Source organism: Nipponia nippon, unplaced genomic scaffold (genome assembly GCF_047370975.1).
Source record: "Nipponia nippon isolate SJK-2023a ecotype South Korea unplaced genomic scaffold, ASM4737097v1 scaffold_4, whole genome shotgun sequence".
NCBI lineage: Eukaryota > Metazoa > Chordata > Aves > Pelecaniformes > Threskiornithidae > Nipponia > Nipponia nippon.
The window spans coordinates 64,219,701-64,244,957 of record NW_028262358.1 but is presented as its reverse complement, the minus strand read 5'-3'; the positions used below and the strand labels follow the sequence as shown (position 1 = coordinate 64,244,957).

Here is a 25,257-nt window from a genome sequence, read left to right as displayed (position 1 = left end):
TCTAACTTTTTACCATGCATGATACGCTGTTCTTGCTGATTTTCAGAGAAAACCTGCTTGGTTAAGTGGTTAGTTAAACTTTAGGACTGAGTTGACTTTTAGCCCCCTGGGTGGGATGGTGGTGGGATTTTGACGTTATTTGTTTAATAATACTGTCCCCACTTCTTTTTTTCAGCGTGTATTTGTCTGGGATTTGGATGAAACAATCATAGTTTTTCATTCGCTGCTCACAGGATCCTATGCACAGAAGTATGGCAAGGTATGTGAGTCATGAATTCTGCATCGATTCGCTGTATCAGAGCAATCTGGCCTGCACATGTATGTGTTTTTCACCTTCCATGTTCATTATGGCTTGGGTGAAGGTAGAGGGGAAGTGTACAGTAAGCCCCATTTTCAGAGGGTTACTGTGAAAAAGTCAAAGAGAGAAACGAGGCACAGACCCTAAGCACAATATATGAGGCAGGGCTGAAGCAGATGCTGCAAATGAGGGAAAAGTTTACAGAGAAACAAGGATGAGTTCCTGAGGTATGTTGGAAGAGACGTTGCAGGGAGATAATAGAGGTAATGGGCAAATGGAAATAACTGACTATTTGGATGCGTAGAGGAAGAAATAAGAAATAAACTGGAGCGATGGGTGAATTTAGGGGAAACTGATAAATCAGAATGAGCAAGTATGAGACAGACCTGCTTGAACGCCAGCTGCAGATGTTATTCTTTGACTCCCCATCTTTTCCATTGAATCTTTGGTTCCCTTGGCTGGCTCTGGAGTGAGTAATGCTGGGGAGTGAATCCCTTTCCCAAGCAGACAGTTGTACTTGTCCTCTCCCTCCGATGAGATCCAAAAGCAGCTCAGGTCACAGAGCAGCGAGCAGGAGAGCAGAGAGAGGCAGTCACAGCCTGCAGGAGTGGGATGTCCCCTGCTGAGTCAGCAGCGAGCCCCGCTGGGCTGGTGGTGGGAGCCCAGGGGATGGTGATTGGGCAAGGGGAGAAGGGACTGGTGGGAAGACCAGTGAGTAGCAGCAGGAGTGGACTGCTGGGAAGGGTAGAGCTAAAGGCCGGGGTAAAACAAAAAATTAGGACAAATGTTTGGAAGGGAAGAAAATGGACAGGGAGAATATTGGTATGTACATACGTGGATGTAGGTTTTCTAGGTGTTGTGTAATTAATACAAAGGTATTTCTTTTTAAGAACATAACCGTGTCCATACTATGTCAGACAAAGGGCTTGTTTAGCATAAGTTTCCTTCCTCTTTATTCCCGCCAGAATCAGATGCTCAAGAAAAGGATGTGAGAAACAGTACAGTAGAGAAATGCTTTCCACACACACCTCCCCAGCCAGTGTCCCAGAAATGTCCAAAGCTAGATCTGTGAATTATAACTGCAGATGGGCCAGTCCTCCGTGTTTTGAGACAGCTGTTTGTGGTTATTAGAAGAGAAAGCTAATAGGAAAACTCACAGGCCCAGACAAAAATCTGAATTTTTGGAATGCTAAGATAAGGGTAGTTATTCATGTCTTGTAAAAAACAGCCTTGCTTGTTTTGCAGCTTCACAGTGCCAAATCAGTGCACATTTCAGTACTCTGTCAAAAACTCCTCTTCTGCTGTTTTTCAAACGCTCTAACAACAGTGACTGTCAGAACCATTTCTAACTTACAGTTATCAAAACAAGAAAGAAATCTAGCTGAACATGAACATATATATCACTTTTGAGTGTAGCCCATAGACTGCCACAGAAGTTGCTGAATTGCCCCAGTGATGTAGTCATTACTTTCATCCTTTTTTGATTGTGCCCTTAGGATGTTTACATCTCATACACCATCTCACACAGTATGTGAGTAAAGTCTAAGTCAACTTTAATACAAAGTTTTAAAAATCAGAGCACATTTTGTAGCTCACAAACATCTGTGAGTAGCTTTGAAAACTGTCTTAGAGACAGCAACAGAAATGTAATTCCTCTTGGTTTCTCACTTTATTATGAGTAGGGGTATTTGAAAAAATCCCAGTACCACTGTCCTTTAAGAGCACATCTGCCACTATAATTGACTCTCCATACAGAGTCCTTAGAAACAGTAATGGCGTATTAACAGCCAGTAGTACTGACAGCCGATAAAGTTGGCTTGTATAAACTAAGAGTATCTCAAGGGCAAGTGAAATTAATGTAGTTATACTGCTGAGATCAGCATCAGTAAACAAATGTCATGAACAACCATGAAGCAAAAGGAGAGGAATTCTTAAGTAAAATCCTTTTTCCTTTGTATTGATAGGTGGCATCCATGCAAGTAGGGAAATGTGTTCCTTTCCAGAGACTGTAAGAGTAGTAGACTTTTTTGTTCCTGCAGTGACTACCTTTGCCATATTTATAGAGAACTCGTTGGGAAGGTAATGAGTAATTGCCAATGAAACTCAAATATATATATTGTTGACTGCACGGAGGCTAGAGCAGTAGGAAGGGGAATACAGGGAAAGCTTATCATGAGTAGGCTTTAACTTTTGCATGTCATTGAAGTGTTGCTGGAACTTAAGATGGGATGTTTCTCAGCGTAAGTGCCTAAGAGGTTAGACATGAGAGAAGAGAAAGATAGCACAGCTGGACCTCAGTCAGTCTCTGGTGCGTGACGTGTTTAGCAGATGTGGCCCTTATCTTTTCTGCACATGATTTCCATCTGTAAACAAGGTCTTAATCCAGACTGAAGTCTGGATTGTTAGGAGAATTGGGTTGCTATGAGAGTAAATAGTCCACAAATTGTGAGGTTCTCAGTTGAAGTCTTGTGATCACATAGGGCTTTCAAAAGTGTTGAGAGAGCTGTTTATCCTGGAAAGTTGGTATTAAATTGCTACTTCACAATAAAAAAAATTCAGGGTAGCATAAAATAATGGTGATACTAAATTATTTAACTGTGGTGATTTGATATCTGATTTAAAAAAAATAAATGCGTGTAATGTTACACAGATGCTCAGCTGTGCATACTATGTTCTTCCATATTTATTTTGTGAACCCATTTTGTATAACATAATCAGGTTACTCCCAAAAGAGAAACTCCCCCCCCAAAAAATTCACAGGAAAAGCAAAGTTTTCCCCTTCCCTCACATTTAAATATCCTAAATGAGATTAGTGAGTCATTAATGTGAACATTGCTTTAAGGAAAGGCATGTTCTTACAGCAAGTGTGCTCACTTCATACTTTCAAGGGGTGAGATACTGGGTTTAGAGCTAGTATGAATATACAGGCAAGGATATTCACCTTCAGTTCTTTCCCATCTACTCCTTGGCGTGTAAACTTTCATCCCCCTTTTTCCGCTAGCTCTTTACCCTTTACCCCTATTTCTTGCAGTAACCGGGCAAAACCAAAACATTAAGAATGAGTCTTTTAATCTCTCTGCTCTGCTGCAATTCAGGCTGTGCAAAAAATGCAGTGAGGGGCGGTGCAGCATGTGGAGGTGGCTGTCACGTTGTTATGACCAGGCGGAGGGACCAAAGTACGTGTGCAGGAGCACTTGAGTGCCACAGCGGTACCAGGAGACAAACAGTCTCTCTTTCAAAAGATTTCTACAGTTTAACAAGCAGTTGAAGTAGAAGAGAAAAGGGAAAGGCAAACCAAGCATCCTTGAGGAGAGACAGGCAATGGGGGCATTCATTGGCAGAGGTTATGTGGGAAGGCCTGGATCCAGTAGTCAAGTTTCAGATCATGTATTTGTCAAGAGAACATCAGATTTCTGACTTAGGACTGAGCATTTCTGAAGTTGAGAATGGACACTCTCCTCAGTATATACTTGTCCAGCACTTTGCATGGTGTGATATTAATTTGATTTGAGAATTATATAAGGCTGTTATAATAAAAATGTTAAAAACAAAACTAGTGATGAGGTGAAAGATTTAGTTTATTGGATGCAGCTGTAAGCATCTCATTTGAAACACAGGGCACAGTGCTGCTTCTTATCTAGGCATCAGTAGATTATACCTGTAAAATCCACTGAAGTGGGAGAGATTTGGCCAGAGGTTGGTCAACACATCACTTTGATATTTAAAATATAAAACATATCTGGAGAAATATTCTATGGCTTGCTGGTTTCTACCTGTGGGTGTTTATGTCTGACTTTTGGTGTAGTGGTTACTTTATTGGGCTAGTCAGAGCTAACATAAAAAGAGAACAAAAACTACACTACACCTCTGTTAGGGTTCAGGGAAACTGTGCTGCTTCCCAGCAATAAGAGTACCTCTCATTGTTCAGCTCATTTGCTCATCTGCTCTGTACTTCATAAAACTAGTACATTTCTATTTTTAGTTATTTACTGCAGTAGCAAATTATGAACATTGGCATTTGAGCTGTTATATTGTGACTTGTGTGGCTGATGATGGTTTTTGCAGCTGAGCACCAGTTGGCAGATACAGTTTTCTACAATGCTGAGCTCTTAAGTGGGGATTTGTTGATGTGACAGGACATGTGTTAGGAGATGTCATCATCTGTTAAAGTTTATGAGGAACATTCTTATTCCCTGTGAACAGTGTGTATTCTTTGTTCTATTACATTCCAGTTATTCTTGCTGATTTAAGGCTGATTAAGCTGGAGTTTTGTCTGCCTCTGAGCATTTATGTTTCATTCATTTCTCCCAGGTCAATCCAGAGGGCAAGGATGCCCAGATAAATGCTGTGACTCAAGGTGCAACTGGTTAAAAAAGAGTGAAAGTCCGTTGTGACCTTAGAAGGAGGAGAATGTGATTTCCAAGTGCAAAAATCAAAAAAACCCACACTTGATGATCATTTGGACATCTTTGATAGCATTGCCAATGACAGAAAGTTGTTGGGGAGGCCACATTAACCTTGTACACTTCTCTGGAAAGGGCTCAGAAGCTTTCTATTGCTCACTCTCTGCTTGTCCAGGCATTAAACAGAAAAACTTTGTCACCATTAGCACCCATTCCCAAATTCACTTATAAATATGCTTTTGTCCGTCTGTATTAATAGTGTATCTCTCATGACCTCCAGTTGTCCTCTCCATTTACTCCCTCATAGTCTGAGACCTCTGAGTCCATTTTCCTACCGCCTTCTAGAGAGCGTGGAACAGAAACTCCCTATGGAGTACATGAGTTTTCCCTCATCAGCCACCAGATATGGTTATTAAGAAGAGATGTAATCTCTTCTTCCATTACCACCCACATGAAGCTCTCCTGGGAACAAGTGTCCCCTATGAGAAAATGAGGGCTGAACTTAATTCTGAGATTCCTACATAATGTAGGGAAGTGCTAAGCTTTAAGCTAAAAATATTGGTACTTAACTTAAGCATTTCCACTTTTTCCAGAGGTTGATTTTTTGTAAGTCTGTTCAGGACAGCCACCAATTGAAAATTTATTCTTACAATATTATTCATATATTTTGCTTGTTTTCTTGCTTATTTTTAAGGCTACATGCATACAAATTCCTGTCACAATTAATCTACCCAACAGTATATATATCTGTTTTCTGAGATTTTGTAAAAAAGAGTTCAGTGTGTTTGTAATATTTTCCCATAAAATTAAATTATTTTGAACATCTTGTGCTGAAACCTGACCTTCCAAGACAATATTAAATAGTTTTCTTCCACTAATGGACACTGAGCTTTTGGGGCTTTATTCCAGTCACTTCCCTCTTGGTCAAAACATTTAAATATTGGTCTTCCCAGGATATTTTCACCTAGTGTCCCAGGAGGCATTCCAGTGGATGGACCAGTCTAGTACAGAAGTCCACAGACAGACAGTCTGGCTCCAGTTTAGTGCCTTCATACTAATGTAACTAAAGTCATTTGTATTTTGGTACACAGAGGTGCTGTAGCTGGTCTTCACTCTTCTGCACACTAATGATATCTGGCTAAAATCATGCCTTTGAGGGCCAAAGAGTTGTACTTCTTTATTCTGCAAATTACCTGGGGGAAAACTTCCAGATTTTTTTTTTAATTGTTTCCTCTTTTGTGTATGCTTGTACAGAGTAGCACAAAATACCATTTTGGCAGAAGTTCAGTCTGCCTTTTATTCAGTTTCTCAATTTGCTGTGCTCAAATCTGTATCAGCTGCACATGTTTCTCGCTTTCTTTTCAACACTCAGTTCTTTGTGCCACTTGAGTCAGTCTACAGCTTCTGCTTCAAGTTGACAGACAGTAAAACGATGATTGGGATGTTCCTCCACATTGTGCAAACATTATAAAACCACAAGACCCTGACAAATCTGCTTTCTCTGTCTATTTTTGTATGTGAAGGAATGAACTTAATATGGCAAGGGCTGGAACGTGATGTTTAATTCTTGTTAAACAGTTGCAGTGCAAGTTTGGGCCAATTTGTTAAAGGAAGAATTGTTTATGTCTTGAGAATTCAATTCCAGTGAGTCTTAGCAGAAGTTGTTATGGGGAGATCCCAGACTGATTTCATGCTAAGCTGAAATGAATTCTCTTTGCTTTATCTTATTTTACATATAGTACCTAGCAATATCCTACACATGCCTTTGTCAAAACAGGAACATAGGAAATCTCATTTTAACAGTAATAAAGTCAGGCATAGTTGGTTACAAAAATACTACTAATAAGAAAATCATAAAAGCTTTGTCACATTTACGTCTTTCAACTATACTAGGCAAGGCAGGAAATTGTGATACATAGTTGGTAGTTCCTGTAAAAATAAATTGGATTATAATGGAATATGTTATAGCAAATTTCCGCATTTAAGTCTGCTTCTACCCAGGAAGGGGAAAAAAGAGGCTGAGAATCAGAAGTCTGAGATTCCAGTCTTGGAAGCACTCCAGTGAATAACTTAACTCACATAAATAATAATGAGTTACCACCTGTGCATAAAGTTATACACATGCTTTAGTGTTTGTAGGATTGAGGTAAAGCATCATATTGCAAATACTCTTTATTATATTGTATCTAGGAAGAAAAATTTATAATTTACTGTGCAGAGAAAAAAATGCTAGAGAAAGGAGGGCGAAACACATGTTTGTATGTGATGACATTTTGATAAAAGCATTATGGCTTGATGAGGAATCTCATGAGTATTTTGATTTGTGTTCTAGGTATCTTACATGAGTTTTTGCAAATCTGTTAACGTGTGTTCCTTAATCATCCCCTTGGAAAAATGACCTTTGCACTTGCTGCTGCCTTCAGCCACATGACTTTCAGATCCAGTGAACATGACTGCAGAAGATGTGGGGGATGAAGTTATGTTACTAAGCACTGCATTTGGGTTTTACTTCTGAAAGGTAGTCTAGGCCAGGTCAAGGGTCAACATAAAAATATTTTCTTTCACTGCTGGAGAATTGGGTCTAACTTTGGATCATTACAATTTCTTGTACAATATTCTCCCCTTCAAGTCTGACTTTTTCATGAGCAAGGGTCAAAATATGTCTATGCTTCAGATTTTACCATTAGTTTTCAAGTGCTTGAGGGCAGAAGCCATCTTTTATTCTGTCATTGCGAAGCCCTGGAGTAGCAGATGTCTGATCCTGATTGGGATGCCTTTGATCGTAATACTAACAAATGATCATGTGAGGTTTTGTGTGATTTTGTTGCCAGATGCTGGTAAACTTTTAGACTTTTAATCTCAACATATTTAAGAAAGGATTTCTGAAAACTTGCTAGTGTCAATCAGAGTTTAAATAATGAAATATAGATTTTTTTTCTTATCTTAATGAGAAAGGATCACATCTATTTTAAAAGTCCATTGCAGTATGTTACGTATAAAAAAGTTAACTGAACCCCACAAGATCAGGCAGATGATTAAGGCAATGATAAAACTAGTTACCAAGTGTCAGCTAAGCATCAGTAACTGTCCATGTGCATTCTTATTCTAAAACAAATGTAAGGTAATGCAAATTGGCTTAACCTCTTTCCTAGCAAACCTAGCAAAATTAAATTAATTATCTCACATTTACTGTACACTAAATGCTCTCAGACAAACTGTTATTGCAGATTGGTAGATTTGTGGTATCTTGCTGAGGTAGAGTGATTTGATAGTGTGGAAGCTGACCTACAAATAGTTGCAACATTTTGAATGAATCTCATCCAGGGACAGGAATCCTGTATTTCATCAGAAATGAAGGGATGATCTGTAGCAAACAAACAAACTTACATATGCTTTCCCATTCCTGTGGACCACCTAAATAATTGTGCCATAGATTGTAGGCACACTGAAGAACACTTAGCAGAACACTTACAGGCACTTTGTTGAATGAATACCTGCAATAAAATCATAAAGGAGAGCATGGAAAATCATCAGTGAGTGCCTGCATGGAAGAAGGGTAAATATTGAGAAGGAAAAGGACCAAGCACAGGGTTTGAGGATATATACTGGAGCAGCAGAAAGTGTAGGAAATAAGTGATATAGGCCTAAGCATAGGCAAGGCAGTGATGATTTATCCAAAGTGAAACTCAGTTTGGGGAAGTGAGCATAGGTTCAGACTACCTTTTGTATTTTTATAAAGCAGAGACATTAGAAATTGAAAAGGCCTCTTAAATCACACCTTCCTATCACAGTGTAGGATAATTTCTTACAAAGTAATCATTTGGTAGAGATGACTACCTTTCCTAGTTCAGTTTAGCATGACCTTGGTGAGGACTTCTGTGTGCCCAAAAGTTGGGAAGAAAAGCCAAGAGATCAGAGGAATTGTGCAGTGGACTGGGTGTCACATGGTGTAATTTCGTTCCTACCTCTGCTGCTGACTCAGTGCATTGGGTCAGAAAAATTAGTTACTCATGACTCAGCTTTTTTTTGCCCACAAATTGATAGGCATGATACTTATATATTTTTAGAAAAGGTTCAAGGATGAAAAATGTTGTGTATTCTTATTATAATAAATATTGGTTTTCTTACATATATCTTTTGTGAGAAGTTCCTTCCCTATTTACAGTCTTCTTTATGCAGGTTCACATATGGCCACCAGGTTTTCCCCTGTCAGTTTAGTCAGGTTACAAATGTCTTGACTTTCAAAAAACTTGATATTTCAATATCCCCAGCTCCCCAAATGTTCTTACACAGGTTCAGCAGTCTCTTCTTGTAGTGTTATATTTAAAATAGCTTAATGCTGAAAGGATTTTAGAGAAATTTCTTGCAGTGGTAATTTTTCAAAACACTTCATATACAGCAGTTTTTAAAGTAATTCTGATATAACTTAAAGGTATTTAAGTAGTTAACCTTCCTTTCTGTTTTTTAAGGATCCACCAATGGCAGTGACCCTTGGACTGCGAATGGAAGAAATGATTTTTAATCTTGCTGACACACATTTATTTTTTAATGATTTAGAGGTAAGAATCAAAGGAACATAAACAATGTTACGCCTGCATTTTTAACATAGTGGTTTTGCTGTGCATTAGTGTTTGTTGTGTGTGACATTTTCTGCCTGTCTCGACTTCGGGTTTGTCACACTCTAATCAGAGAGAGGTTAGCCAGGTGGCAGTGACTTCCCATGGCACCAGAGTCCTTCCATGAAACTGGGTGAGAGAGGGAATCTGTAAACTACCCTTTCCTCTCTTTGTCCTATGGCCATCTTTTCAGATTCCATGGATTTAGAGCTGTCTGCAGTCATTTCCAGGAGGGGGACATATGTGCCTCATTCTTTCTCTTGAAGTTCTCTACATTCGCTTTCAATGGGTGCCATCATCTGACTACAAGAGACTGTGTTCTCCTCTTCACGTACCTGAGTGGCCTCTTGGCCACAGGCCCCCCTTTCTTGCTCAAAGGTAGAGTATTCTTCATGTACCTCAAAGACTGCAGCATCAGAGAGCTGGGACTATGATAGGTGTACTCATCAGTGATGTCTCTTCCCAAGGTAACCAGGCGACCATATGTTTTGTCACGATGTACCCAGGGTGTGCAGTTCAGCATCTGGTCAGAAAAGGGAGAGACCTCTTCCTAGGGAGTGGCTGCTGTGGACCACTCACCTGTCAGAAGCACACAGATGGACTGCCACAGGGCAGTGGTCAGGGAAGCAGGCCCATCAGCTGGGCTTCACAGACTTTTCATTTCACTCTGGGAGTCTGGATCTGTTAAAATGGAAAGTGACAGTCTTACAACCATGTGTGTCAAGAGACAGGGGGTGAAAAACAGTTCTCAAATTAAAGTACGAGCTTTTCAGACCTTCCCCTGGTCTAAATTGATTGTTTTCTTACTCGGAGTGGATCCCAGAATTCCCTCCATGGACAGATATTTTGCCACTAACAGCAGTTGGAAGACTTTGAGGTTTTGTTTAAAATGCCAGAGAAAGGTCTCTGATGAGTGAATAGAAAAAATGAGGATAAGTGAGATTTTTCCATTCACTGGGACGTTGATTTTTCTAGTGTGCACTTCTTTTGTTCCTTCATCAACTGTAGGCAATAAGAAAAGCAGAAGGTACCAGGCTGCAGTTCTTTGTCATCTCTTGCAGACCTCATTTATTCTCACTTATTCTTTTTAAGTCAAGAAGCTGGGATCTACTTCACCCTATACCTGGGCTGCACTTCCTCCTTCCAGCAGCAGAAACGTAAAAAAGTAAAGCCCTGGACACATCTTTGCCAGTCAGTTTTATTGCAGTCCTAGTGAGTCATCACTTGACAATGCAAGTGCATTCAGTGAATGTTCTTCTGATGCACCATACCAGGGACAGATTCCAAAACAATTTTTCAAAGCATTGCTTAAATTTCTTTTTAGCAGAGCTTTGCCCCTGTGTGTTCAGATTCCATGTGGCACCCAATGAACTTTAAGCCTTCCGGTAGCATATGCCCAGAATTCTTCAATCTTGTGCTGAGTTCAAGTGGAAGAGATCAGCAAAATGTAGCTTTGCCCTCTTTCCATACCTCTTTATTCTTGCTTATGGCCATTGAAGTTTCATTCCTTTCTCTCATTTATTTTCTTTGTATATCTCAGGTTCAGCTGTCATAGGTGAATCATCGCATTTTGTATATTCTTCATAGGGTGGTTTTAGTATCCTATCCAAAAATTCATAGTCCAGCTCATTCCAGAGCTTGAACAGTATCCAAACAGTTTTCAGTTTTAGATAAATCAAAAAATACTGCTTGGGGACTCTCTTGGAGAATCTCATAACTCAATCAATTTGATTTGATGAAAACCAATTTCTATATGCAATTAAGTATTTTCTAGCCCAGAATTCATCTTTGTTTCAAAACCAACTCTCTTATAAGATTACCAAAATTCCAAACTTCTTGTTCTGAAATGAGCTGTATGCACACATTCTGGCATATGCAAGAAGACCAACAATTTTCTGTGTTCTTAGCAAATAAGATACAATTGCATGGCATCTGGTGCCAAAATACACAGAGGCATCCTTTAATATGCAGATGAATAAATCTGTCTGTTTACATGTTTGCAGAGCACATGGCCATTACTGAATATAACAGTGCATCTGCATGATCAATGTGTAATGAATTCTGAGAATTCCCCAATTCTGACTTGGGGTCTCTCTCTCATCTCTCCCCCTCTCCATCTCTCTTTCTCTGAATTCCTCTCTCCATCCTCCCCCAGGAGAGGGGAGGTGAGCGCTGAGCTGTTGATGTTCATGGCCATCAAGACACAAGACCTTCAGTTCTTACGGGAGGAAGTGAGATAGGCCTTTATTCACTAGACAGATTACTTATCCTTTCATCATCTCACTTTTTTAATGCTGAGCCATCAGGTCCCATACCTTCTTCTTGCTTTCATCTTCATCCCACAATAAACCTCGTGGCTGTGGACATGACAGCTGTAATGTACTAATGAACCTATATTCCTGTAATACTGACTCAAGTCACTACATCCCCTAAGCTCTCTTTTTTCCCTGTCTTTCTTGGTTGCAAACACCACATACCAGGGTCTAGTAATAATAACCAAGTTATTGAAAGTTATCACATACAAAAATAAAGTTTTCCTTCCTTTATGCAAATCTGTCTCACTACAATGACTTGCTGATGCAGAAATTCCGATCTGTTGAGACATTCCCCGCTGACCCAGTAACCCATGTTCTAATCAGCCAAGCTGCACTTTTATTTCAGGCTAGGCTGTTCTCCAGCTATTTCATTCTCAGTGTATAAATTTTAGTTAGCTTAAGAAGTATCGCTTGGGAGGGCAGTTGGTGTTTTGCCATGAAAATAGGAGTCTGGTGCTCTAGAAAGTTCATGTGCCTAAACAATGCTTAGAGATGGGACTCAGTTCTGTAATAATATCCAGACTAGTGCATTCTGTTCTCAACCAGGTGAAGAATAAAATGAAGTTTTTCTCCCTATCTCAGTATTAATTTTAAGACAGCCTTTAGAAATGTTGGTAGGGCATACCATGCATGCAAAAAAACCCAATTTCTACAAATTGCAAGCAGGAATTTAGACATGAATCTTCCAACTCCATTATCCCCCTCCACTCTCAGGATGATGAAGAAAAAAGAGCGTTTATTTCAAAGAAACTGAATTACATTTCCATTTTTATGATAAGCCTACCATATTTTAAGTAAGATCTTGTCATCATTTTTTTCTTATTAGAAATGGAAATGAGAAATAACAAATAGGATTTAGGTAAGTCTCAGAATATGGGAGGCAAGTCAAACTAGTTTTAACAGAGACTGAAGCATATACATAGAAAGGGGTATTCTGTATAGCCTGAGAAAGCATAGTGCCGAATATCCCCTCAGTAATAACATTTTTATGTTGTGTGGTGAGGCAGTCTTTTTACTGGATAATGAAATTACTGTCCATTCCAGGAGGATAATTTTTATGGATGATTTGTTGATTCTGTACTCTCAGATTTTCAGGCTTTAAAAATTGCTGCAAAGAATTGACTGCACTCAGATATAATTTAAATTAGTATTGCTTCAAGCAAAAGCCAGTTATTGTACCTAGATTCCTTTCCTGTACTCTCAGTAATAAATATGTTTTATCTTTCTTAGTTTTGACCTTGCACTGACAGTGAGCCACTGTGACTTGAGTGTAGCCAGTACTGTAGCTGATGTGAAAAGTACTTTACCTTAACATTTAAAGTGACAGACAGCTTGTTTGCTTGCCTTCCTCCCTGCAACTGTTTGGTCTCTTTTACAAGCAAACTCAGATCTAGTGTTGTGCCACCAGTTTCCTGTTTCTTTTGGGGAAATAGAGAACTATCTCAAATCTGCTCAAACTGTCTGCTTTTCCTTTTTTTCCAGAAAGTTTTTTCACACTGTATAAGTGAATTTGTAAAATGTAAGCATTTTAGTTGAAGTGGATAAGTAAACGAGAAAACAAAGTGAAATGAAGCAAGCAGTGGTGGGCACATGAGTTTGTTGTTGGTCAGCAAATGTATATAGGAAGTATGGTGAGGAGGTGAGGCATAGATCTGAGAGGAGGAGAGGAAGGAGGAAAAGGAGGAGGCTGGAGAGTGTTGCTGTGTTTGATCCTCTTATGTACCTGGAAACTTAAGAACCTTCTTGCAGGGACAAGGGGCAAGTAATCAGAAAACTGCGTGTTCCCCTCATCTCCTGTTCTTGGAGTCAATGAACAAATTGTGAGATAAAAGAATAAAAGTAAACAGCTGAGCCTTTGCCACCCACTCATATTTAACTTAGTAATGAAATTATCAGCAGAACAGTTATCTGGAATTTTCAAGGCTGGAACAATGTAGCTGAGAGGCTTAACAAAACCCAAACGGCAGCAGACACTCCTTATCCATCAGGTCTTCTGTGTGCCCTCCATATAGTTAGTACACCTTCAAATCCACAAGACTGATTTTTAAACTTTTTAAATTATCTTAGGCTTTGACCAGTTCTAGGGAAATCTGTGAAGGTGATTAGGAAGCCAGATATTGCTCAGATATTGCAAAATACAGAGTTAGAATTTGACCCACTGGGGCTTTTTGTCTGATTTTTGAGTTCCTGTCCCACACTGGGTGGAGTATAGTTGCACTTTTTTCAGTGGTATAAATAATTAATAAGGATAAAGAAATTAATCTTTTGTTTCAGCTGCCACTTCCGCTTTTCTTTCTCTTTTCATCTGCTATTTACATCCAACAGCAGCTTCTTTAAAATATTCTACAGCTCAAGATAATCTCCTCAGATAGAACCAAAATATTTTATTTCTCCAGTGGGGAGAAGAATGCTTCATTTCTGTTCCTTGAACACAGGTCTTTCTTGCCTGTCTTAATGGATTAAGCCAGATGAGCAGAGTTTGGCCACTCATTCTTTTAGTCTTGACACAAAATTTTAAATTATGGTTGCTTGTATGATGCAATGAAATTATTTATTTGAAAATGAAATTATATGTATTTATTTTATACAAAAATTGCTAATTTTTTTTAACAACTTACTTCATGTGGGTAAAAGTCTGTTAAGTTTTCATTCAGTGCAAAGCAAAAAAAAAAAAAAAAAAAAAAAAAAACAGAAAGAAGAAATGGTAATTCCCCAAATTCACACTCTAAGAACTTGTGGCATACACATTTGGAAATCACTCACCTGTTCAGATTTATCCTTTATCTGGACAACTTAGTACTGGTACAAGACTGAGATTGGAAATTTAGAACTGTGTACTCCTGCATGTCACAGAGATTCTGAACTAAGTGCTGCTTGTCAGCAACTTTATTTGAAGTAGATGACTCAGATGACTCTCTGTTTGAGGCACAGAGCTGTGCATTTTGAAAGCTCAGCCTCATTTTGTCTTAGTGATGAGATTAAATTATCTGAAAACATTAGCTGGGGAGTAATTTTTAAATATGTCCCTGAACTTTTTCATAAATTATACTAGGACTATGTTAACAACAGCTATTTTAAATATTAAAAAAAATTACTTACATACAGGAAAGTAAAACCTCTGGACACAGAATTTCAGGTGTGTCTTTGGGTTAAGATGTTAATTCTAGCAACTACAAAAAACAGTAATATGATGCCTGTTCATATTTACTGTTGCATGGTGGCTTGAGTTATTTATTTATTTGTGCTTCCCCCACATTTTCCTATCTTTCTGCCATAACCACTGTGCAGAAAAGGATATTTGATAGCTATCAAATTATAAAACCAGCTTGGAGAGGAGTTCAGTTTTCCAGTGTACCTCAGTTCCCTGGACTTACTTTCATCCTTTTCGAAACCAGGAAATAATGAAATTCTCCAGGACTGCATGATTATCTGTGATTTTCCAATCAAAGGCATTTGGATAAATCAAGAAAAGAATCTGAGAAGCATCCAGACTCCTAGAGACTTAACAGAAGTTACATGCCTGTGGAGGTTCATCACTGTTAGCTTTTAGGAAGTGGGAAAATAAGGTTTAGGTGATTTTGGAACAACTGGTATGCTAGAGAGACTATAAATGAGACTTGTAATTGTCGGGGTTTTTTCCAATTAAAATAATTTTAATCTAATATCACAATAAAATTACATACTGCTTTTCTAAAGGCCTATTTTAACTAATAATTTATACAATGTAGGAGTTGAAAGTTGTATTATTTTAAAGAAATCGGTGACAATAGGAAGCTGTAAGTGTACATACGCTGCCATCTTCTGGTGCACTTAATGGCCTGCACTGATCATTTCTTCAACATGTGTACTAAGCCTGTGGAGAGCATACTCTCTAGCAAGATAGTTTATAATTTTATTTTTTTTCATCAGGAGTGTGATCAAGTTCATATAGATGATGTTTCATCTGATGATAATGGACAAGACCTAAGGTAAGATAGAGCATTTGTTTCTTTTTTTTTCTTCAAAGATTAAATAAATTGAGCATTTACAGGAATACATTGTATTTATTTTTACTGTATTTTGGGTGTTTGCAGTACCTACAGTTTTGCAACTGATGGCTTCCATGCAGCTGCAAGTAGTGCAAACCTTTGTCTGCCAACAGGTGTAAGAGGAGGGGTTGACTGGATGAGGAAGCTGGCTTTCCGTTACAGAAGAGTAAAAGAGTTGTATAATACTTACAAGAACAACATAGGAGGTGAGTTTAATTGTCAAAACCAGTTTAGAATGCTGATCAGGTTAAACTGCGTGGCGATGAACTCCCACCAAGGGAATGTGCCTTGGAAGCCACAGAGTGAATGGAAAGTGATGTGACTGGACCTTGGGCTATTGAGAGCCACTGACTGTAATGGCAGAGCCAACATTGTGCTGTTGTGCAGGAGAACCAGAGATGGAGAAACCGAGCAGGCTTCCATTTAGCTTCCACAGAGCCCGTTTTTCTCCTTCAGACCCAGCTCGGCGATACCTGCCTTACTGATTGGTTGAGCCACTTACTCTACCTCAAATATGCTGTTATTCTAGGAAAGAGGTTGTATAGTTTCCACAGCACAAATTGGTTGTGGCTGGCCTATTCCACCCTACATTTTTATGATCTAGTTGGTAGCAACACACTGTCTGCTAAATTCTCTGCTGCGTACCTGCTAGTCTGTTTTCACCAGTGGATGCAAGAAAACTCTAGCACTGCCATACCTCTAGCCCCTTTTGTTGACTCTGTAGCTTACACAGCTAATTGCATTGCAAGAAATCGGAGCCTCATTTGGACTGAGGGCTTTCCTGTCACTGTTTTCATTCATGGACTCACTCATGTCCATGCCAGCAGGCTTGTAGGAAATCAAGCAGCAGAACTGAAAGAATCTGTCCTGGAGAGTCCTGTGTGACTTGCAGAGGCAGCCAGCCCTCTTCTGAGGAGGGGAATATGTCAACTGACACCCTCAGGAAGAGCCTGCAAGAACAGGGAATACTTACACAAGTCTTCAAGCGTTGCTACAGCCACAGTTAAGAATAAGATGAAGACAACCCAAGCAGGAAGGAGTCCAAGTGAACACTCTCCCATTCTATAGCATGAGCTTTTTCAACTCATCTGAAATTTATTTCAAAGGAACGTGAAACTCAAAGTAAAGCTCACCTTCAGCAAAACCAGTTTGGTGTTCACTTCCTGCAGTCTCTCAAATATGGGAAACAGTACTACTAATATGGACAGTGACTTAGTTGTTACCTTAATCATTTTCTAAACTATGTAAATCTCAAATATCTATTTTCTCTTAGAAGCTCAGAGTCTTTACTTGCCACAAGATGAAGCAATAGGAGCAAAGGGTGGTAGTAAATGATTGGATTTCACTTGCTCTGCCTTGCCCTTCATTGGTGTCATGAATGGAGTTTTTATATATTGAGACCACTTGAAACAGTATTATCCAAATGTTTACTGGGTTTTCTTATATCTCCTGATGCATCTAAGATTCTGAAGCTGTTGCACTTCATAAAACCTTTAACATTAGTAAGAGCTTCAGTCCAAGAGCACAGCACAGAGAAACACACTAAGAAGAACAACCACTACAAAGGCAGAGTGCAGATATGTGGTGCATTGTATTAAAGTTTTTCTTCTCTCCCACAAATCCTGCTTCTGAAATATATTCCATCCTTAGTGGGCAAGTTCTTCAATTCATCCTCTACTTCTTAGCTTTTTAATAATCTTTTTATCACATATGTATCTGTTTATTTCAAAATAGCTATTAGAAGGCAACAGAAGGCTAGATCAAACTAGGTATTTTTTGGTTGCTTCATTTCAGATTTTTGAAGACAATCATCACGACTTCTTGGGAACATAGGGTGTGAAAGAGAAGAGGGATACTAAAGGTCATGAAATCTGCTTCCCTGCTCTTCCAGGGCCAAACCTAAATTTAAAATAGCGTGGTTCCAAAGAACTCATGTCACAACATTCAATAGGCTGGGTATTTTTTAAGATCTGACCATTCATACCCAAAAAGAGATTTTTAAGGTGCTTTTAAGGACTGAGATATGAGAACATAAGATCTACAGCCGTTTCAGGGCTGTAAATGCTATAAAAGGAGCTATCATTACTAACTACAACAGGACATGAAGAGCAAGCCATCAGCAAACAAATGTATTTCCATATGTGTAACCTGAAGTTCACCTATATACAGAGTGATAAGCAGGGCAGTTTTAAACATGTGAAGATACTGCAAAGGCAAGTTCATTTTAAAGTATTTTCTTTAGTGAGTGTCTCTGCCTATGATCCCGATGGCATGGATCTCCTTGTCACTGCCTCTGATAATTAGATAGTAAGATGTATGTGAGGAGTTGGTTTAAAAAATGTGTATTTCTGAAAGGTATACTTTGAAACATACTAACGTAGGCTGAATAGACAAAAAAAAAAATCAGATGACTAATTATTAGTATCTGCAGTACTCTCTGACATTGCTTGATATAGTGGAGTGCAAATAAAAACAGAGAACAATTTACTGAGCCTTGAAGGCAATAGATTTTCTCTTTGATGTTTTTTCAAGTTCTAGTGGAATTTGGAATTTAAGATAGAAACAATGACGATAAAATCTATACATTCCAGCTAATACAGAATTTAATTTGTGTTTTTTTTTCTTTTCTTGCTTTTTTACATAAAAGGACTCTTGGGTCCCGCTAAAAGAGATGCATGGTTGCAATTAAGAGCAGAGATTGAAGCTCTGACAGACTCCTGGCTAACAAATGCACTTAAATCATTATCAATTATCAGCACAAGGTATGTATTTGAGTCTACTGTAAAAAAGTTTCTAGTTTTGGACTTGTAATGGCTATTTTTTGACATTTTAGGTTACAATAAATTAGTGCCTTTAAAAACCAGAACAGGTCTAATACGACTTTTGAATAGGACATAGGAAAAATTCCATGGAAAGTGATTTCATTTTCAGTGATTCCCGCATTTACTAAAGATAGTATGAAGTGTCTCCTAAAATGTGATAAATGTCCCTGTATACATCGAAAGGGTATTGTAGAATTCTGAGCCAGCCTTTAATTTATTGTCTTCTGGGCAGCATCCTCTGAACTCCATATCTCTCTGTTTTGTGCTTCAGTGTTTGTGCCTATTCACAGTGCTACCAAAACACTATATAGGTCCCAGAACATATTCTCTCCTTCCAGACAAATCAGTATGCTTAAGCATATATCTAAGTTTTCAGAAGAGCAAAAATCTGTTTTAACTGAGTTAAAAGTCTGGGTTCCCAGTAAGGAGACATAAAAAGTATTATTCCTTTGAAATAATAAAACTGTGAATGCTGCTGCTGCTGCTTAGTCAGCCACACAATATGTATCTCGTCAGAAATCCTCAAAAATTCTGGTTTTAAATCATAAAAAAGAACAATGTTAAGCCATCTTGCCTTCTGAACATGTCTGGGAAAAGACAAGTGGAAAGACAGTGTCAAATGGAAAGAACAAACTTGGAAAGATGTGAAAAACTTATTTTAAATGTAACAACTTTTGCAATATGTTTCTCACTTAATTGTTGTTAACAACAACAGTTGTTAACAGTGTCTTAAGCACCTGAAGAGAAAAAAAGTAAAAAATTTGTGGAAGCCATTGTGTTTAGATCTGCATTTCTTTCCGAATTGCTAGTCTTCAAAATGACATTTGGTAATGAAGGCCAGTTGAACATTGGTGGATGAGGCTGGAAAATTGTTATCAGTTACTCAGGACTGTTAAATAAGTCTTTTGTCTTGTCTTCAAAGAACTGTACAGCTATAAATATTCAGAAGCTACCCATGAGGCAGCTAAACATTACCTATATGTTACTGACAGGAAATTGAGATACATAAAGGCAGAAATAGTAGCCTAAGGTCTTGCTTGGAGTTTGTGGAAGAACCAGGAGGAAAAATCACAACTATTTGCTCTCAGCTCCATGTTCACACCATGGTCATGCTCATGTTCCAGCCTGGCAGTACCTAAAGTAACCTGGCTCTGAGTTTTCTGTTGTGTAACTGCTACCACAACTTCTCCATTCAAGTTTTCATTCTCACCATTCGATGCTAGCTTATTAACATGATTATTCTTATCTCTCCCTCTTCTCAGAAATATTCTTACTCTTGAAACATGAAGAAAGTGATGTCATTGTGCAGAAATGTGTATTGGCTGTTTATTTCCCCTCAAGACAGGAGTAACAAACGATGTTTTTGCGTTCTTCTCTTTTATTTGGCTGGTATCTACTGCCAGTTAATTGACAGCATGAAAATGATGCTTTCAAAGCATTCCAATGCCTGTTTTCAGACGTAGTTGGTGATCTTAAATGTCTGTATTTTAGTGGACCCATCTTCAAGGACCTGTTTTTTATGAACCAGTGTGGAATATTTCCTACAAGTCAGGCCTGCATATTTTTTAAAGCATTTTGCCAAAAGTTTTATGTACGTTCTTCTGGAAGTGATGGTGCTGAGCAGCACTGCTGTGTGAGTGAATGTGAATTTTAATGTTGAGGAATCCTGAACATGCTCTCCACAGCTGGTTCACTTCATCAGCATTTGGGTAATGGTTTTAAGCTATTTAAACTGAAATTATTTATCTCATTTTAGGAGTAACTGTGTAAATGTGTTGGTAACAACAACCCAGCTTATCCCAGCACTTGCAAAAGTTCTGCTATACAGCCTAGGAGGAGCTTTTCCCATTGAAAATATTTACAGTGCAACCAAGATAGGTAAGAAAATTATTCTTTCATCCATTCTGACTACACTGCATTACCAATATTTCTTGGCCAGTAATGGATGGATTCCAAGACACTTCCCTGACAGTTACAGTGTTAGTTATAAGATTTAGGCATTGCATATGTTCAGATGTGTTTATGTCTATAAATCCAAATTCTGCTTATTTTCAATGATGCCTGAAGGAATAAAGGTCCCCATACTGATTAAAAGCCTCAGAAACTCCTAAGTATGATGCAAAAACCAAAAAAGTGCAGAAAAGAATGAAGAAAAGTGTTTTGTGAATTTAAATCTAAGCAGAACTTCTGTTACAATAGTCTCTGCTCTGACCTTCAGCTCTATGTAAGCTAGGCCACACTTCACAAGCTTTTTCTGGAAGCATAGTACATCAGCGATGGTAATGACAACTGTTACCAACAGAAGCTGTGTTGATGTTCCCTGTTCTGTTGATAACTGTATACCTCTTGTGTATTACAGTTTGGAAATTTATGGTTTTTGGAAATCACATCCAAAAATTTTCTTGTAAACCAAGAAAAGTTATCATTATTGTGAGATGTGACACACCCTACAATGGCTGATAATTTTGGCAGATTTTGTGATTTACCAATTATTAATTCAGGAATGCTTAATTTCTGTACCTATGACACCTTATATAATATGGAGCGTGACACTTCATGGACAAAAGCATTACAATATATTTCCTAAATGATTTTCACAAGTGAAAAAACAATGCATATTCTAACAGTGTCAGGAAAAACTATTACCTCAGTCATCCTTTAATTAGCTGTAGCTGTCCTCTAGACAGAAATGCCTCAAATACTTTAAAAACTTAAGTCAAGGCACGAAGTATCCCAAATGCCACATGGTACTGAGCAGCCTCTGGAATGAATGTCATCTGTCATACAGCCTGTACATGTTGGATTCAGTCACTGAGATTGCACTCGGACCAAAGGAAGGAGCATTAAGAAATAGTGCTGACAGCACAGAAGGGGGTGGTGGAGTGAAGCACAGTCTCTGGAGGCTCTGTCGAAGTAATTCTGCACCAGGATTCCTTCTGGGAACAGTGTGGCCGCTGTTACACCCCTGTCGGGAGCACAGAAAACTCTGTTGGGTACAAGATCTCTCTCTACTTTTCATCTCAGTGATCTCTGCACTGTGCTGAGCACAGGACTGTAATTGCAGCTGTTGCTTGCACACACTGAAATCTGGTCCTCACTCAACAGTTAATACATACAACGCTTTTCCTAATCATAAGCCCTTTTTTGTGGGCCAGCTGAAAAAAAGCAAGAGGAGAGCAGTAAGAATCGGAGATCTAGAAATCATGAGCTTATGAGAAGAGACTGAAAAACCTGGGGTGGGATAGACACAATAACAAACAAGGTAAAAGACTATTGCAGAGAGGAAAGAAATAATCTTTCTCTGCATTGATGGGAGGTATGACAATAGGTGATGATTTCTTTGCCATAGGGCACTTGTAGGTCACATGTCAAAGAGAAACTTCCTAACAGAAAAGGTTAATTAAATATGGAGATTGCCTATGGAAACAATGAAATCATCATATTAGGACAATTTTAGGATCGATAGCACAAGCATTTGTTGGTAAAACTGAACCTGCAGTACAATAAGACGACCAGCAGATGACTTTGCTTGATTCCTTTCAATCCTGTTTATTGTTGTTATTGGCTTAGCCTGCTCGCTTCCACATTTCTCCAGAAGAGCAAAATGCTTCCTGGAAGTTCTCTGAGGAACGAATTTTATTTAGCTTGTCCATTGTTCTTTGAACACTTTTTCCATTGCTACATCACTCATTGTTGCAGATAAATTAGAATTAAAATTTCTGCTTTCCTTGAAAAAATATTGCTACGATAATAGAAAAATATTTAAATTCAGTTATTCATTCATTGACCTATTCATTTTTGCAGTGCTGCTAATTCCTTTATCTTGGTGGCTTTCCTGTGACTCTTAAGAAAGAGATTTAGTTTTACCTGGAGCAGCTTAGTGTCACTAAGGGAATTAATTGCTTCTTACCAGTTTTGGCTCTAAATCCCAAGGCTGGGAACTTTAAAAAAGTAGTAACAATGTCTTACCATTGCAATAATCCTTTGTAGGGCTTCACCATAACTCACTTGATTGATAGCTTGAATAAGTAGTGCATTGTTTTTCAGGCAAAGAGAGCTGTTTTGAGCGTATAGTGTCCAGATTTGGCACTAACATAACTTATGTTGTGATTGGAGATGGCCGAGATGAGGAACATGCAGCTAATCAGGTAACTTCACTCTGAACTCTTATCTCATTTATCTTCCAGGAAAAGAAAGTTGCTTTGAACGAATAATGCAAAGGTTTGGCAGAAAAGTAGTATATGTTGTAATTGGGGATGGTGTAGAAGAAGAACAGGCAGCAAAAAAGGTAACCTGTCTCCTGAAATGTTGGTGTGATACATAGCTACTAATGCAAGCCTTTCTGTTTGCATTTCTGTCAGTGTTGCTCAATGACAGAATGACAAATAATTTCAGTCCACAGATGCAAGGCAACAAGAGCATGATGAGATCAAAACTTAGAGTAAAATGAACCATTTGGATTCTAGCATTTGCTTCACTTCAGTTTGGAAAGAAAAAAAATGCAAAATTATTTTAAAAATAAATAAAAAATTATTGTGGCAAAAATGTCTGACTAACTTCAAGCAAATTAAAGATAAACAGAAGAGACGGAAAGGGCTATGACATGATGGTTGGGTGGTGGTTTTCTTTAAATGGTGAAATCAGGGAGGTTTCAAGAGAAGTGTTACAGAGAATGTGGAAAAACATCTGAAGGACTGTGCAAATTTTTTGCTAACACAGCTGGAGATCTGTAGTTTACTGGAGCAAATATGATGAACATATAATTTGCTTCAAGAAAGATGTGGCTGCAAAAGGAAAAAGAACACAACATGGAGATTGTGCGACAAGTCTGTGTTTCTAAAAAAGACCTGTTTCTTTAGAGATACTCCATTTTTTTCATTATAATAATTCAAGTCTAAATTTCACCAGATAAGTTTTCAATGTTCAGAAACAGATCAAATTAGTAATTTCTACCATACTTCCGAGTATAACCTTGGAAGTGTGCAGAAACTGAGAATTTTTGCCACACCATGTCTGCACAGGACAAGTGATATAAATATCGTTGTGCTAGGAGTAGCAAAATAAAGTGCCCTGTTAGTGTTGTAGCTGGAATGGAAACAAAATAGAAATAACCAAAATGCTCATTCCAAATGGTTCCTTAATATAGATACAGTACTGGTGATGGGTCTTTTATAGTTTGTGCTAAACAAAGGTGGTTGGATTGTGTACTTTCCAGTTTGGCATGCTTTTTTCTTAACGTTGGCTATATTGCATGGATAGATACAGAATTCAGAGAGATGGATGAATATAGTACATTACAAATAGATCTGAACACATGAAAGTATGGGTTTTTTTCTATTCTGATGAATTGCTGAAGGAGAATAGTGCATATATCTGCATCTTTCACAGACACTGATGCTTTCTGCAAGACAAATTATCTTTTTTTAAACCAGAAATGTGTTATTTTCTTATCCAAAGAGATTTCGTTTTTCCGCCTAGATGGCAAAAAATGTAATTCAACTCTGTTTCAAAGTGTTGTGTATGAAGCCTCTTTTAATGAAAGTCTTATAGCCCTTTAAATGATCATTTGGTATTTTGCAAAGTCTAGTAAGTGGAGCAGAAAGGGATTTCCTATAATGCTCCTTCAGATGGGTTTGCATGCTAACAATAAGCAAAAAGCCCCTACTAAATAACAGGCTCTTTCCAAAGAAACTATTGAGAATTACTACCTAATTATTTTAACTTCAGTTGAACTATTAAGCTCAGATCTATTTTGGTCTGATTTTTGTCAGTACTTTACTAGCAAAAATCAATCTGGAAACACAGTGGTGTAAAATACGTGGTGGTAATCTGACTAGCCTCATGTGTCATATACCACCCTGTGTCACAGTGTTCGTCTTTCCTGACCTTTTCCCCCATCTAACAAACACAGCACAACATGCCTTTCTGGAGGATATCCAGTCATTCGGACCTCTTGGCTCTCCATCAAGCACTGGAACTAGAGTATTTGTAACTGTGTTCTAAAGTTGGCGATCCTTTTTTTTTATATATATATATTTCAAGTACACTGAATTTTTATGTGTGATTCAATGCCTCTGGCTTTACACATATGAATTGTCTTAAGAAGGGAAGAAATATTTGGAATTAAAAATTCCAAATTGAAGAATTCAGATTGCTGAATGGAGTTAAAACGTTAGTGCTACGTAAGGAAGCTCTATGGTCTTATATATGCAACATTTTTAAATGAATTAAAACTGTGGAGGTTGCTGGTACACACCAAGTGAGCCCTGACAGGAGTGAACAAAGGACTCGAACTGGCAAAGCACCAACACGCGTTTTCCAGCCGACAAGGTGGTGTTCAACAACATTCCTCAAAATGGGATATATTCTCAGCACTGAGGTTTGAACCAGACTTTAGCCTACCTAACCCAGAAAATCTGAATTGGAATGCACTCAGACTGTATAATGACAAACCTGTCTAGACCTGTAATTTGTGTAAATTATTGATGAAAATAATTTACTGTGACTTTATTAGCAGCTGATTTTGGAAGTGGATGCAATTTTTCTTTCTTTGGGAGGGGCAGGGGAGGGAGAGGGTTATATAATATTGTCTCTTTTATAAGTTTGGCAAACAGAATGTGCATAATGATGTGTTGTGCCTTAAAGAGAAGACTGTGTTTGTGTGTTATAATGTAATTTTGGTTAAAAACTATGTAGATAAACAAAAAAACCTTTGTGATAATTTTTGACATGACCAAATTTGAAATTCAAACAAATCAAAGAGCAGGGCTGCACC

General features: G+C 38.2%; 1 protein-coding gene across 7 annotated transcripts in view; it reads left to right on the top strand.

Moving 5' to 3' along the window:
• The window catches only part of EYA4 (EYA transcriptional coactivator and phosphatase 4), a 155,281-nt gene extending 130,281 nt beyond the window's left edge, over positions 1 to 25,000 (top strand). For 4 of the 7 annotated variants that reach the window (XM_009460742.2, XM_087774560.1, XM_087774562.1 and 1 more), the window contains exons 12-19: positions 176 to 259; positions 9,171 to 9,260; positions 15,542 to 15,600; positions 15,706 to 15,866; positions 18,308 to 18,422; positions 20,239 to 20,360; positions 22,670 to 22,770; positions 24,394 to 25,000. In XM_009460742.2, coding sequence (XP_009459017.2) covers positions 176 to 259; positions 9,171 to 9,260; positions 15,542 to 15,600; positions 15,706 to 15,866; positions 18,308 to 18,422; positions 20,239 to 20,360; positions 22,670 to 22,770; positions 24,394 to 24,474 — 813 coding nt within the window. In that variant the 3' untranslated portion in view covers positions 24,475 to 25,000. Of the gene's footprint in view, positions 1 to 175; positions 260 to 9,170; positions 9,261 to 15,541; positions 15,601 to 15,705; positions 15,867 to 18,307; positions 18,423 to 20,238; positions 20,361 to 22,529; positions 22,631 to 22,669; positions 22,771 to 24,393 lie in introns of all 7 variants that reach the window. The other 3 variants (XM_087774563.1, XM_087774561.1, XM_087774559.1) reach the window with 1 other exon arrangement.
• The last annotated feature ends 257 nt before the right edge of the window (positions 25,001 to 25,257 follow it).